At 38.0% G+C, this 15,178-nt stretch overlaps 1 protein-coding gene across 1 annotated transcript in view; it reads right to left on the bottom strand.

The window, feature by feature from the left end:
- TDRD9 (tudor domain containing 9) overlaps window positions 1-15,178 on the bottom strand; it is a 69,000-nt gene that overhangs the window by 45,385 nt on the left and 8,437 nt on the right. The window contains exon 2 of the mRNA XM_041476158.1: window positions 6,135-6,241. Coding sequence (XP_041332092.1) covers window positions 6,135-6,241 — 107 coding nt within the window. The remainder of the gene's footprint in view (window positions 1-6,134; window positions 6,242-15,178) is intronic.

The following is a 15,178-nucleotide window of genomic DNA, read 5'->3' as shown; positions in this document are numbered from 1 at the left end:
TTCTACCACTTGACCATTAAAATCTGCTAAGCACCATGATGACCTTTCAGTGACGATACTACACTCTGCAGTCTCTTGGCAGAAGTTAAGTCTCCATTAGCTCTGGGTAGTATAGAACAAAAATCTTTCAGTGCCAGCCTAAGTTTCTGCTCAGAGGTCTGCAGTCAGTGACCACGCAAAACAAAAGAACAGGTCTGGAGGTGCAGAAGGGGAAAACTTGGACAAGACTGTGGTAAACAATAATTTTGCAAGTTACAATTAAACAAACACTAAAATACCCACTGCATAATGAAATCAAAAATATAAATGCTTTCCATCTCAAATGGGTTTCACCAGGTATTATGGCAAAATGGGTACTTAGATACTGACAATAAAACCCTGTACTTCTTTTTATGTCATTTTTTCTTTAAGAAATAGAGTAGTGAGACAGAATTCTATTAATCTTTCTACAAAGGCAATAATTACTTTAAAATAAAGGCTACATCCTAAATACTTGGCTGCAGTTACAGCTCCCTTTCTTTGGAAAGTGTAACAATCTCACACAGTAGTGAAGCAGAAGCACGCAGAACAGCATCTTAGCTCTGTGCCATACCTCAGCGTGTTCCATGGCCCTGAATTGTCTCCAAATGTCAAAGAACATAAATTAAGTTATTCTAACACTAAAAAAAAACCCCAAAAGCTGGACAACTCACTATGACAGTTTCATAAGGCACTAAAAACCAGTTCTCCTAAAGCCACATTCTGCAGCAGAAGAAATTCATTTACCTGGACTCTGTAACGCAACGGTGAAAGGTGATCACTGCACAAGGATCTACTTAGCACCACTAAACACAAACAAAACCAGAACTTGGTAGCAGCACCCCTTTGAAACATTAACTGTCCTTTCTAAAATACTTTTGGTCAAGGTTCTAAATATATTCCCCAGGAAAATGCATATATATATATATAGCATTCTGCCACAGCAGCACTGCACGAAGGCTGCCTGGCTTCCCTCTGGCACAAACATGTCACAACTGAGACATCCATAGCTGTGTGTGATTTGACCAATGCTGGAAGAAAACTCAAGGTGCTAGGGAACAGATCCCAGTAGCAGCAGATTCCTGCTAAAGCAACATCACCTTCCCACCTCTATCAGGTTTTCAAAGAAACAACTGCAATTTTGAAAAGTTAAAATGTTAGAAGAAGAAAGCAATTTTTAATATATATATTAAAAATAAATAAGGAGGGAGGCACAAACAATTCGAAAGGTAGGATTCATGTAATAACCCTCTGTAATGCAGTAGAAACCCCAGTGTATTAGTAAGAAATCTTTAACGTGAAATTCAATTAAGAATTTTATTAAAAAACACCAAGAAACAAACCAGAAGCAAAGAAACAGCTACCAGTATTCATATACCTGCTGAAAAACAATTTAATTTTCTATGTATCATTTTTTTCACTAATAAAACATAACTTTTTTTAATACTGCTTTTTATGTAACATTTCCAGGACAGCAACACCTTACTCTCTCCTAAGCACAGGTGTCTAGGAAAAAAAACTATAAGAGAAGAAAATGGTGATCCAATGTTAGCCACAATCACCAAACAGAATTTAAGAAGTGACAGCCATACAACCATTTAGCAGATGCTGCAAGTACTGAACACTCTAAGTTTTGGGTTTTTTCTCTTCAAGACATGTCTTCTGTGCTTAAACTGAAAGAAACATTATTTTGTTTGCCTGAGGAACCAATAACATGACAACTGTGAGACTTCTGTCTGCAGAGACAGAACAGTTTTGGGCCTCAGCAAACTGGAAACTTGACACGACCCAAGCAGCACTGGAAATACCCCATCCTAACAAAGTGAGGATAAACTCCATCTGAAATCTATTAAGATCCTTAGTAAAAAACAAAACAAAACTGAGATGGGGAAATTGAACAACCATCTTAAAAGACCTTCATCTTTATTTTTTAAACATGAAAGTTGTTCTGAACCATGAAGACCCGCTGCAGAAGAGAACAGTTCAATGTGCTCACCTCAATGAAAGGTTATTCTACTGATTTAAATAACCATTCAGTTGGGGACTCTATACCAAACAGCGTAATTACCTTTAAATGTTTTGAGTTTGCTTGGGGTTTTTCTTTATTATTTTTCATATCCAATATGCAATAAATCCCCCAATGATAACAAGTCTTCAGAAAAACTGGTCATTCCTGCCAATACACCTAAAAAATCAGCTACAGGTCTACAGAATTATCAGCAAGAGAGGCATGAACTTTTGCTTTTTCAATTGCTTTTACTTTCTGAAAAGTATTATTAGGACAGGGACAACTGATCCAACCTGCGCACACCTGTGTCAGGCATCGTGCTCTAACTTGGACCTTGGATTCCGGCACAGAATGCAGAATGCTTCCAACCTGAAAACAGTAAATTGAGGAAGCAGGCAACTGCCCCCCATGGTTCGCTGGTTAAGGACAAGCAAAATATTTCAGTGTATAAGAAGCATTAATGCCAGTCCAGAATAATTAATTTCTCTATTCAGAGTTGGTGCAAAAAAGAAAGAGAAACCTCGGTTATGGGAAAGATTAATTTGCCAGCTCACTTCTCTTTCAATTATTATGCAAGTCCTGTAAAGATGACAATGACTAAAACAGTACAGTGCCCATGGAAAGAGCAATTTTTCAGTATCTCAGTTATTACAGCCCATACAGCAGATGTACTCCCTCTGGCACCCGTTTCGTGAATTGAATTTGAAGAGATCCTTTAACCTAAGATTAGATTTTTATACTCACCAGATCTGGGAGAAGAGTTTGTACAGGTGTTATCTTGCTATCCTGCCACTAAGCAATTAAAATGAGATGCTTAAAACGAAATATACTTGAAAGTACTGGTTAGATGAATCAAATGAGATGCTTATTAAATCACTGATCATTCTTCTGCTGAGCTACACACAAAGTGATTACAGTTTGCAAGGAAGCTCATAGGAAAGGAAAGCAATAGGTAACAATCGGCTTCTTGAGCCAAAAAGCAAAAGGATTTCCCAAACATGGTGCTACCTCAAACACCAAGTACACAAAGGTGCTGCTGACTGATCCTTGATAAGCTTAATTCAGAGAATTCCTAAGAAAACACTTGTCTGGGGAAGACTTCTTTACTGCAGTCCTCTTCACCTTGCACGTATCTTATACACAAAAGTATTCTGGGTGAGGATCTGTGCTACGATTAATTTTCCTGGCATGGATCCATTCTGAATTCACAATATATAAGGTACGTAACATTTGGCTTATTATATATCAGAAACAATGTTTAAATTTCTTCTTCTCTGAAAGAAATTGCTTCAGGTGGGATCTGGAAGACCTCCAAAAGGTAACAATTTATAGGTGTGAAAATCATGAAGACAGAGGGGAAAAAAAAAAAAAAAGCTGCCATCCACAAAGCTTCATGAAAATAAGGATTTTAGAAGCTTTCTGAAGTCAAAAGCTCTAGTCTGTACAGTTCAGAATTCCCCAAATTTAGAAAAAAATATTTTCTACAAGATAAGTAAAGTGATAAGTGTCCCCTACACCCAACTCTGGAAGGCATCCTTCTGCACAACACCCCGTGACCTCACTGAATGAAAAGTGTGTGAAGCCTGGAAGAACCAGCACCAAATGTGAAACAAGCCTGGTGGGGCAGGGAAGAACTGCTAATGCTCTACTCGCTTTGTTACTCGTTCATAACAGTTATGAAAAAGAATTTTCTTCTACTTTTATTTAATCACTTCAAGTTCCTTTGCACAGCAGTATCATTTCTACCATGCTCTGCAGAAGCCAGAATTCTAAATGCAGTTCCCTGATGATCTGTTTCCCCAACACAGAAGCAGATCAGGCATTTCTGTTTGTCATCTCAGTAAAAGCATATGCTCTTTCAAAGAAATTGGAAAGCACAAGATTTAAACTCAATAGAACTTCATCAAATAACAAGGCATAAGCAGTACAAACACAAGCAGTTTCAGCAACTGCAAGATTTAAAACAGGCTATCAATTTGCACAGAAAATATTGCCTATAGTCAGAACAGCAACTCAGAGAAAGAAACTACAAAAGGGGTACCAATTCAGAACCTTCAGAAAAAATCAGTTTCTCATTTCCATGTTGTGAAGGTTATTTCTTGACTACATTTGTATTCAATACAGCTCAACTCACAGGTCCTGGCCTAGATAAGTCCTTCATCATTTATGACAGTTCCCATGTTCTTGAGGAAAACAAACTTTCAGATCAGTATAGCTGATAGTTACAAATACATCTCTAAGCTCTTAAACTCTGAATGGTGAGCATACTACATTAAAGCAGTCTGAAATGTAGAACAACATACACATTTATAAGCTATAAAATTAACAGTACAATTCTTATGCTCACTTACTGAGCTTTTTTTATTCTACTATCCTAACACAGTATTTCTGTGTCTGTCTGTAAGTCAAAGTTAAGGGCAGTAAGAAGAAGGATTTTCTGAAGCTTTCATGTTATTCTACATCTAGGTGGGATTTGGCAGCTCAGCCTCAGAATGCCGTAGGAATGTTCCAGTCCTGTCACTATCCAGTTTGCTCAGTTTGCTTGGAGTCTGCCACGGGATCACACACTGCTGGCAGCAGAGCACTGATGAGAGCAGGCAGGCATCAACACTGCACAGAACAGCTCCTGAAGCAACTGAGACTCCAGACAATGAGACAGACAAAGAACAGAACAGGGGGAAGGAAGGGAGGGCAAGAAACTGAGGAAAATATCTAATGCATTAATAATAACGGATTATGTAATATGTCAATCCTTTAGTAATGTTTTATGGTTGTTTGCTAACTAGATGCTGCTTCAGTAAGTTACAACTGGAAGGCAAGAGTAAATATTAGAAGGTAAAATTTCAAGGACAAATACTTTAGGATAGACCAAGAGAAAATAGGTATTTATAAAATAAAGTACCAGGATGACTACACAGAAATATTTCATAAAAAGCCTAAGTTATAATCCTGTTTCTTTCACAGAAAGAATCAGTCCCATTCAAAGTCATGCAGACCAACAGTGCTGCTAAAGTTGCTACTCTATTTTATACAATATTCTGATTTAGTAGGTAAAAGACACTGAATGAGCTGCGGTACATCCTTGCATTAATCAACACCACTGTATAATTAAAGAAAGTAATCTACAGAAATGAATCTACAGAGCTTAATCTTCCTCAACTTGTAGCTGTCTCTCCTTTGCTAGTAAAGCACACGAAGAACTAGGAAAATGTCATTCCTGAATGACAACACTGGAAGATCCTTCCAGACTCTTTATTCCCCCATTTCTACCTTTTAATACTTCCTCTCCCACAAACTTTATGTAACATCAAGGGAACAAGAGACAGTATTCTGTGGTTAGGACAGAAGACAATGTGCACTGCACATGGTGAACTGGCCAACTGCCCCTACTGCATCTCAGCTGACGACAAATCCCACAAGTGGCTTCATCAGCCTGAGTTCCAGAGGCCAGAGAATTTGCAGATGCACTGAAAGACACCAATTTCTATAAAATTTCTCAATTTGTCATATTTTGGTATGCCAGCAAAGGCATAGAGAAAGTATTAAGAGAATGACACACAGAACAGATAAAACATAAATGTCCTTTCCTCAGGAAATCAGCTACATTAACAAATCTGGAAATTAAGAAGCACAGTAAGCGTTTGAAGCTGAGCTGTCCTGACAAGTGAGTCAGCCTCACAGGGCTTTTACCAGAGCTCCTAGGAAAGAAGTGCAATCGAATTTCTCTCTAAAGGCAGCTCAAAGCAACAATCAAGTACACAGAGAAATCTGAATAAAAAATGGGAAAACAGAACAAAGGCACGAATCTAATGAATGGTATCTTGTCCTTGCAGATTCATTTTAATCCTGTATCTACATTTATCGATACAACAAGCCAAATGTGTGAACACTTACCAATGCAACAGCATTATACATTATAGTTTGCAGAAAATAAGGAGTTGACTTTTTAATACCACGCTTTATCTATAACAAACTAATCCACACACATCAATAAACAAAAAACTACATTCAATTTAGAGAGGGAGATAGTGTAAAGACAACAGGGAGAAAAAGGACAGGTACATCTGAGTTTATAATAGGAACTAAATAGTTTTATTTCTTTTTTTACCTGGTTTATAGACAAGCTGACCATTTCCAGCTACATTCAGCTCTTGTTCTTCTGTTTGTCTGTATTTTTTAGCATGTTCAGTTCCAATGTTCTCTGAGATAGGTAGTCTGAAGAGGAAAGAAATGATAAATCCATAAATGCTTCCTAACACAAGTCTTTGGGATCTCTGGAAATAACAGCATTATACAGGAAGTTCTCCACATCATGCTACTACTTCCATGACCAAACTTCAGAAAAAAAAAAGAGTCTCTGCATTTAGATACCAGCCAGAGGAAAATGCCACATTACATCTTTTTGTTTAGACCCAAGAAGGCTGAGCTCCCAAAATACCATCCTGTAAGGCTTCAATACCTAGGAATTTCTCTTCTGATGAAACACTACAATTTCTTCTGAACAAAGATGAAATAGCTCTGCTTCTTCAATTCTTGACACATACAATTAGGAAAGTGCATGTAATTCTTGCATGATTCCCTGGAGACAGGGGAAGTGGACAGGAGGAAACAAACATCTCACTGCTCTTAAGACGGTAGGCCAAGAAATTACGGCAGTCAGGGAAAAAAATTAACATAATCACCTGCTCATTGAATTTTATGGAAATCTATTACACACAAGAAATGTTGATCACTACATAAATGTAATGAAATGATATTTTTAGAAGTCTCTTCTACAGAAACAGTGTAAAAAAATTCACATGAAATTCACTAGAGAATAAAGTAGCAGGTGAAGAATGATTGCATGGTTATTAAATCACAGATGAACTTAAACACAGCAAAGTTTTGAAAACATCAAAAGTGATTTTTTATTTGAAGTAAAATAGAAACTAAAGGTTAAAACTACAGTTTTGCACATTAACTTCAATTCTGGGCCCTGTGCAAGCCTTACCTATGCAGCAATTCATGAAGGCACAGCTGACCTGTTCCTAAGTTTTATGAAAGGACAGTGCTGTGGAAGTGTTTATTGCTTGGCCCAAAAAACAGGCAACGCTGACCCAAGAAACAGTGACACTGAAAACTACATGAGATTTTAAACACGGCACTACATCACACAGCCCTCAACAGAGGGAAATTCCCAAGATTTTGATGCCACTGAGCACTCACCTTCTCTGCCAAGGCAAACTCTGTGCCAGCTTGACTCTGCTACAGACCATTCACTCCGCCCAGTTCATAACAGGACAGCAAGTATTTATCACCTACTGCTGCCAACAAACTAGGAGAGAGCTGCTGATCCAATTTTAACAATATTTTAGGCATAGAGCTACAGCAATTTCCCCCAGACTTCAAGTATTTCTTAATGGAAATAAGGACTGCACCCATCTGCAAAATGGCTATATGAGCAACAGCTGCCTACATCCAACTTCCATCACTCAAACCCTTCTAAAACACTCCTCAAAAGGTCTGAATCCGTAAAAATATGTAGAAATATTCATACACAGGATGTCTGACTGCTTGCAATGTAGGTTATTCCACTGAGTGTATATTAAACACAAATAAAGCCCAAAAATTCCATGATGTCAAGTATTCAGTAGCTGAAAATACCATAATGAAGCTTGGCTGAAAAATCTCACTTGGGCAGCATTGTATGCACATACCACACAGATTTTTATTGATATAACCAATTATTTTTTCACTTCCATAAACCTGAAGCCTCAATGAGTACGCTGGACACACATATTCTGAAAAGAAAACCCGGTTATGCAGTAAATGCAACTTGTCCTTAGGTTCTCCATGAGAAAATGAGCCATCCAGGGCAAGCAGTCAGCGCTGTCACAGAGGAGCAGGTACTGCTTGACTGTCAGAGCCTGGAGCAACAGCAAGCAAATCACCAACAGCAAACTCCCACTGAGGGGCTAAGGCTGGGAAAGGCAGGACTGGGCTCCTTGCTGCCAGTTAAGACCTTGCAGATGCATCAGTACCTAAGCAGTAGCTAAAATCAGTTAAGGAACAGAGAAGGAACAGTAATAACTCAATATATAAACAAACTTATTAATTATATCACTTGGAATTTTAAGAGTCTTAAGCATTTCAGACCAGGCTCTCAGAAATGTTTATGTATACATATGTATGTGTGAGCTTTCAATCTCTGCCTGTACAGCTTGAGGAAAATGAGGACAGCATGACCTCAGTCATTTGCGAGAAAAGATTATTTTTTTTTTTTTTTTGTTTGTTTGGACAGCTGAATATTTTATTTCAAGAATTAGGTTTTCTGTCTTCAGAAAACAGCATGCAGTAAATGAACCTCAGGCTACACAATGAATAAACAAGATATTTAATAGCCAGTCATTAGGAATAAACATTTTGCACTTGACGTACCAAATCAGGCTCCAGTCTTGAGGAAAATCATATGCAACTGGAAAATTACATATGGGAATATGAAATGAACAAATAAGTTGCTCTATATCGTTTATGGATGTTTTAATGCTGTACTTTTCTGCACTAATAAAATTAAGAGCTTACAGAATAATGGGGGGTTTTAAGCAAAATGGAAAAAAATTACTATAAGGCCTCCTGGAGCTCTCCAAAATCACGAGAATGATACAGTCCTTCCAAGTAATCATTAACAGACCATTAGTGGGAGGTATCATCCTATATACCTGGATAAACAAAGAAATTTCCCTTAGGTGGAAATCTAATGATTTTCAGCAAAATTTGCTGACAGCAGAAGAAGAACAAGATTCAGAAATTCAAATCCATTCCAGGCCAGAAAACAGCAATGCAAATGAAGAGACTTTTCTGGATTCTACTTATGCCTGTCTGCCCCATACACCAGTTATTTCTTCCCCATTTCTATTCCTCCTGACAGTCAAAACCCATCTCTGGTACACCTGCCATGTTATAATATATATTCCTCATGATTTCCAGAGTCCAGACTTTTCAACTGCACATCCAAACCAGGCAAAACTCCACCAAATTAAGAAGCAGTAAAAGCATTTTTGTGACTAACACAATCACTGAAATTTGAAATCACCAACTGAAGGAAATGTAGGAGATTTTAAATATTCTGGGTTTTTTTCCTTGCCCCTCATATTAAAAAATAGGTGAACTTGATCTTATTCATATCAAGGGTATGTTTCATCCTCAAAAGCAGCCAGATTTCTACGGCAGAACCTGCAAATATGTGACATTCTGTTCAGCCAAGTGGAAAAAGGCAGACAGAATTATAAAGCACTGAGAACACAATCAATCAGACTTCACTCAACAAGTAAGTCCTGCTACATCCTCAGATTTACCCACGTAGGTGTGTACATTTCAAGACCTACCTATTTCAGAAACTCTCAGAAGTAGCAGACAGGACTTCGAGCCTGACAAGCAGTGGTCAGCAGGACCCCTTCCATCAAGGCAAAGAAGTACACGCCTCTTCTTGGAAAAGAATTAACTCATAAGGCAGCGTTAACAGGATTCTTTCTTCATTCTTTATTATGTGGTTTAACTACTGTAACATTTCCCTGAAATCTGAGTGGTGCTGGAACATATGCCCAGTCAAACTAATTTTGAGCAATTGATTGAAACAAGGTATTTTTACACATAAAATTAAATACAGCTGCCACTTCAGGGGAATTAATAGAAGGAAAACAGAATTTAACACCAAAATTGTTGACACATTAAATTGTAAATGCTTTCAAATAGACTGAGGGTGCCTTTCGTTACACAAATCAAGCTAGAGAAAGGTCTTTTTTCAAGCTATATAATGACCTCTAATAAGTCAACAAGGCACCATAACAAAGTATACTGAGTAAATATTTGTATTTGAGCACTTGAAATAATAACTAAAATATTTCTGCATACACTTAGCTGCCAAAAATAGAATTGCCCAATCTCACCGTAACTGGCAGGTAGTTTGTTTGGCCCTTTCCAATGACATACATTAACTGTGATGCCATTGCCTACACTGAACATAGTTAACACTTCTAGTAGAAATGCTTAAAAAAGGTTTTATTAAACTAAGACACATGCAGTCTTATTCCCTGAATTTTTTTTAAAAATTGCTTATGCAGCATACCTGACTGTATAAAGAAAATATCCAAGCATGCAATGAACTTCCAAGGATTAAGATGCTTGCTTATCCAACTTCAAAAAAATTTCTATTAACCACTTAATTTTGAGGTAGAAGCTTCTATTCAAGGCCATGTAACTTCTAGAACATGTCCACCTCAGAGACAAAAATGAAACGAATCCTCCTGCAATTGAGTTTTTAAAAATTCTTATAGATGTACTTTCTGCTTATTTATGTTCTGCCTCATTTAACACAAAAAATCCTGTGCACATGGGACTGGAAGCTGAACATAAAGCTAGTGTCACCCATTTCACAGATCACAAGAGAAGGACTGCCCCAAGTCATGGCTTCCGTCACGCACACAAACTATTCACCTATTTACAGATCTCTGGGGAGGAGGAAACCATTTGAGAAAAACACTTAGCCTCATAATACACAGAGCAATATTTTGCTTTACAATTTTAGTAAGATATATACAGCAGACTGTTTCAAAGCTTCTCTTCTGAAACTAAAGTAATGTGACACTTTACATAACTGAACATTTGCCATGACAGTAAATAACCTTCCACTGGCTTTACTGAAGGACATACTAAAAATTACTTTCAACTGGAAACTGGCTTTCTATACAAAAGATTAGTTCTACCTGTAGAAATACACTAACTTCAATGACATTATGTACTGTCATTCAAAATCCACACTTCAGCTGCAAAATAGACTATTAATAGAATTCAGAATAAATGTAACATATTAAAAACTAAAATACAGATATCGCAAAGTCAGTACATATTACTTCAAGAAGCTAAGAATCAGTTAGGTGCATGCTTTTTTTTTCCAGTAAGAGAGCTGTTCTGAAATGTAATTTGCTAGATTTGGTGATAAAGTCCTCATATTTAAGCATTTTAAAAGGCTTGCACTGCTCTTCCTCAGGTGTAATTCAGATTGCCTGTTTTAAAACCTTAACTAGATGGAGAGGAGGGGCAAAGAGGGTGGGAGAACACTAAAACAACTTTGTAAAATCCTGAAAAACTCAAATGCTAATATTTGGATTTGGATAGACTATGGAAACTCAGTAATTCAGAAATACTTCACATATGTCAAACTAATAGCTCTGCACCTTATCCACAGCTAAAATCCAAGAAACATAAAAAGCATAAATGCCAGGATAAAACAGCCCAAATCCTCCAATTTACTGTCTTCTGCCCTGGGATTTTATGTCAGTGGGATGAACTGCTGGGCTTCAAAGAACTGGACTCTTCTAGGAGATGAGCTGCTGATGAGCTTCTCTTCCTGCATTTGGTTACCCACTTGGTAAAATCCAGATTAAACAAATCTCTGAGAAAAATAAACTGCAAGTAAGAGACTGCTCTGAATTTAGAAGAATGCTCTTGAAGATTACTATTAAAAGCAGGATTGCCTCAATTTCAAATTGATGCCTGTAACTCCCCTGCCTGTTAGCGATGTGTCATCAGCACTAGAGACATTAATGCTACAGACAGTCCAAGTGGAAGGAATCAGCTTCAAACATGTCCTGTTTTTATTCATCTCAGCACCAGGATGCAATGATAGCTTATACAAACTTCTGCCAGTTAACACTGCTAAAAGAAAATTATTCTGTTGCTCACTGTCACAGCAAAAGACCAAACAAGGAGTCTTACAAAGAGGCCTCTTGAGTAGGCTCATGGCAGATTTTGCTCATAATTGTTAAAAAAACAAAAGCAGTAGTCAAATTCTGTCTGAAGTGACCAGCAGAGGTAGATTCACCATCTGTCTGCTGCCCAAAACAGCCAGAGTGAGTTATTCTGTCAAATAAAAAGAAAAATACACTACAAAGTTGATTAAACCCATAGAGTAGCACTGCACTTATAAATGAAAGGCAACCATGCAACCTGCTAGCTGTGGATAAATTATTTTATGGAATTTCTCTCTGCTCAGATGATGGAGCATTGGTAAACTTTCTTTGTAACTGTTCTGAACCTGGCTGGGATAGGGTTCTTTTCTTCAAAGCAGCACTATGGTGCTGTTTTAAATTGTGACTAAATCAGTACTTGTCAAAAGAAATGTTTTAGTTCCTCCTGAACAGCATTTGCACAGCACCCAGGACCTTTCTGTTTCTCACACTACATCCTCCCCTGCTCCCCATAAACAGGCTGGTGGGTGCACAAGGGTTTGGGAGGGGACACAACCAGGAAGGCAACACAAGAGATGCCATTTAGTGTCATGCTCAGCAACAAAAGGGGAGAAGAGTGGGGTTTCAGTTCAGTTTGCCATCTGTTGTTCAGAACTTGGCTGGGGATTGGTCTGCCCATGACAGGTGATGTGGGGCTGCCTCTGCATCACTTTCTTTTCTTTCCGTCTTGTTCCACCTAAAACAGCTTTTACTTTGAACCCAAGTTTCTTTTTTTTTTTTTTTTCTGTTCCACCCATCATTCCCTATTCCCCTGAGGAGGAATAATGGTCAGCAAGGGCCTGGGAGGTGCTCTAGGTGTCTACAGGGCTTTAACCCCCAGCCATCACCAGCCCTTCACACAAAATCGATGGCAACAAACCACAGTATATGATTATTATCAATAGATACTGGGAAGAATTATGGAACATGCAACACTACCCCAACGTGTTGAAAGGTTAGCTAAGTAGCAATGCTCATGATCTGCTATCAGCACTTCCAGTCTACTAAGAATTGCTCAGTGTCACACTGAGTCTCATTTATAGAGAGAGCTTGTACTTCTTTCAACTACAATAGTCAACAGCATCTCACATGGTACAGATGCCATCAAATTTTCCAAGGAAAAGAATAAGAAGCTTCTTCTCCAACCATTCTCATCATTTATCATGCCTGGATGCTCACATCAGTGTAATATTTGGTTAAATAGAGACGGTTTTGAACAAACTGCACTTCAGCACCAACTTCTACTCAAACTGGCTTTGTCAAAAAAAAAAAAAAAAAGCAAAAAACCAACCAAATTTAAAAGCAGTACTTCCAAGTTACATCTTAATTTTCAAGTTCTCCCTCACATTTGTGATGTCAAACAGGAAGAGACAAAAGAGAAATTCCCCAAACAGATGAGATTTAGAGTACCAGATATTTTCAGGTTAATAGTTATAGCCATGAACCATACTTCCACTCCTTCACACCAAACCACCCACATGGCAGAACAAAACCACTCCAAAAACGAGGGTTCTTCCAGGAGTGCTGGGTTTGGTTGCAGCTCTTCAGTACAAACCATACCCAGAACACACCCATCACCGTGGGTGCAAATGTTACCTTAGGAGGAATTCTTTTAACATGACAGGTAGTAACCCTACTGACAATCCTTTCTCCACAGACAAATAAGAACTAATACCAGACTCCCTAAATACACCTTGGAAAATCAAGTAGTAAATAGAACTGTGTATAATTTATATTCAGGGTAAAATAAAGTAACAGAATATAGCCAGCACCTTACTACAGGAGCTGTTCTGCTACACACACCAAAGAATGCTCCTTGTTCTGACTGGGGATGCACAGAGTTGACCACTGAAACATAATTAATTAAGTTACTAATAAAGACAAACTTCACAGTGCCTTCCTTCAGGGAACAGACCCACTATCAGCCAAAGTCAAGCCAAAATCTCCACCCTGACACAGCACTTCAGATCCACAAGTACACTTAGAGACAGCTGGGTAGAATTTTGACTCTTAAAAGTTTCCAGGATTAACCATGGGCTAGAAACTGCATAAACTACTGCTCTACTTTTGAGGTCCAGTTTACACAGCCAGCCCCACATTAGCAGTCATCCATCTCCTCTCACACCTGAACTGCATACAAAAGGAGAAGCAATATAAATTTTCAGCTTCAATGCTCTCCTACCAATGGAAAGATGGACATGATCCTCAGGATCCTGCCTTGAATCTTCAATGATGCAACCAAAAATTAGGTTGAAAAATAAAAGCTGTAGGTTTCTCATTTAATTACTTTGCACACTTTCCAGTATGCATCTCTAATTTGCAAAGACATTATAATGGTTTTACACTGTACAGCAGTTTACTTGCAGATTGATACAGTGGAAAAAAGTGGTGACATGTTAACTGTGCTGTAAAGGAGGTGGCAAGGAGCATTTTAATTTTTTCTGAAAATCTGTCAGGACAGTTCTGTCATCATAAACCTAGCTCCCTTCCTTTTTCATAGTACCACATTCAATGCAATGTGAAAACCTTCCAGTTGAAGAGGATTAATACTGACATTTGAATTTTTCCAATGTATAAGTAGTATCAGCTTTAATAACAGCCATACACGTCATCCTTTATGTTGTATGACATCTAGAACAAATTTAGAGAACCTTTGTTCTCCCAACTGTTCAACACACCCTTGGAGGGAGAAAAGTAGGGATGAAAAATACTTAAGAGGAGCACAGACAGTCGTTAGAACAAGGGCAAGAAGAAAGGCAGCATTTCTTAAACCATGGCTACTGTTTAGATTAATAGGAAGAGACCGGATAACTGGAATGGAAAATGGCTCCTTCAGCGACCTTTAGTGTGCACAGTGCCATCCCCAAGAATGAACCTTGAAAATGGATATGCTCAAAATATTCATCAAGGAAACAGGGAGCCGGCAGCTGACAGCCACTCGAGAGAGAAGCAATGTCTATGGTAAGACTTACAATTCTGGGCTTTTTAGATCAGTTTGACCTCAATTTGCATCTCCTTATCATTCTATTCCTTTAATTAGATTAAAGTGTCTTTCATGGCACACTGTAGGTGTTACAGTCTGGCTTCTTTAAACACATTTGAAATGTTAATTAAAAATGCTAAGAGCTATGCACAGTAATGTAAATGTATAGAACCATGAGATTGATGAAATTCATCTGGAAGAAACATTTAATGTAGCGACAAAATCCTGAGCAACTGTCAAATACCTCTTTTCTGTCAACACTCACTTAACAAAAGCTTTAGATGATCTTTACTAGAGAAAAACTATTCTTAGCTGTTTAAAAATGACAGCAGAACAGCCTGATCCCCCTCTAATGGGAGATAAGTCTTCCAGCATCTCAATGGCCTGAAAGTTTAGTTTGATGAT

This window comes from Pyrgilauda ruficollis, unplaced genomic scaffold (assembly GCF_017590135.1).
Source record: "Pyrgilauda ruficollis isolate IOZ18807 unplaced genomic scaffold, ASM1759013v1 scaffold38, whole genome shotgun sequence".
Taxonomy (NCBI): Eukaryota; Metazoa; Chordata; class Aves; order Passeriformes; family Passeridae; genus Pyrgilauda; species Pyrgilauda ruficollis.
This window is presented reverse-complemented; position numbering and strand designations above follow the sequence as displayed.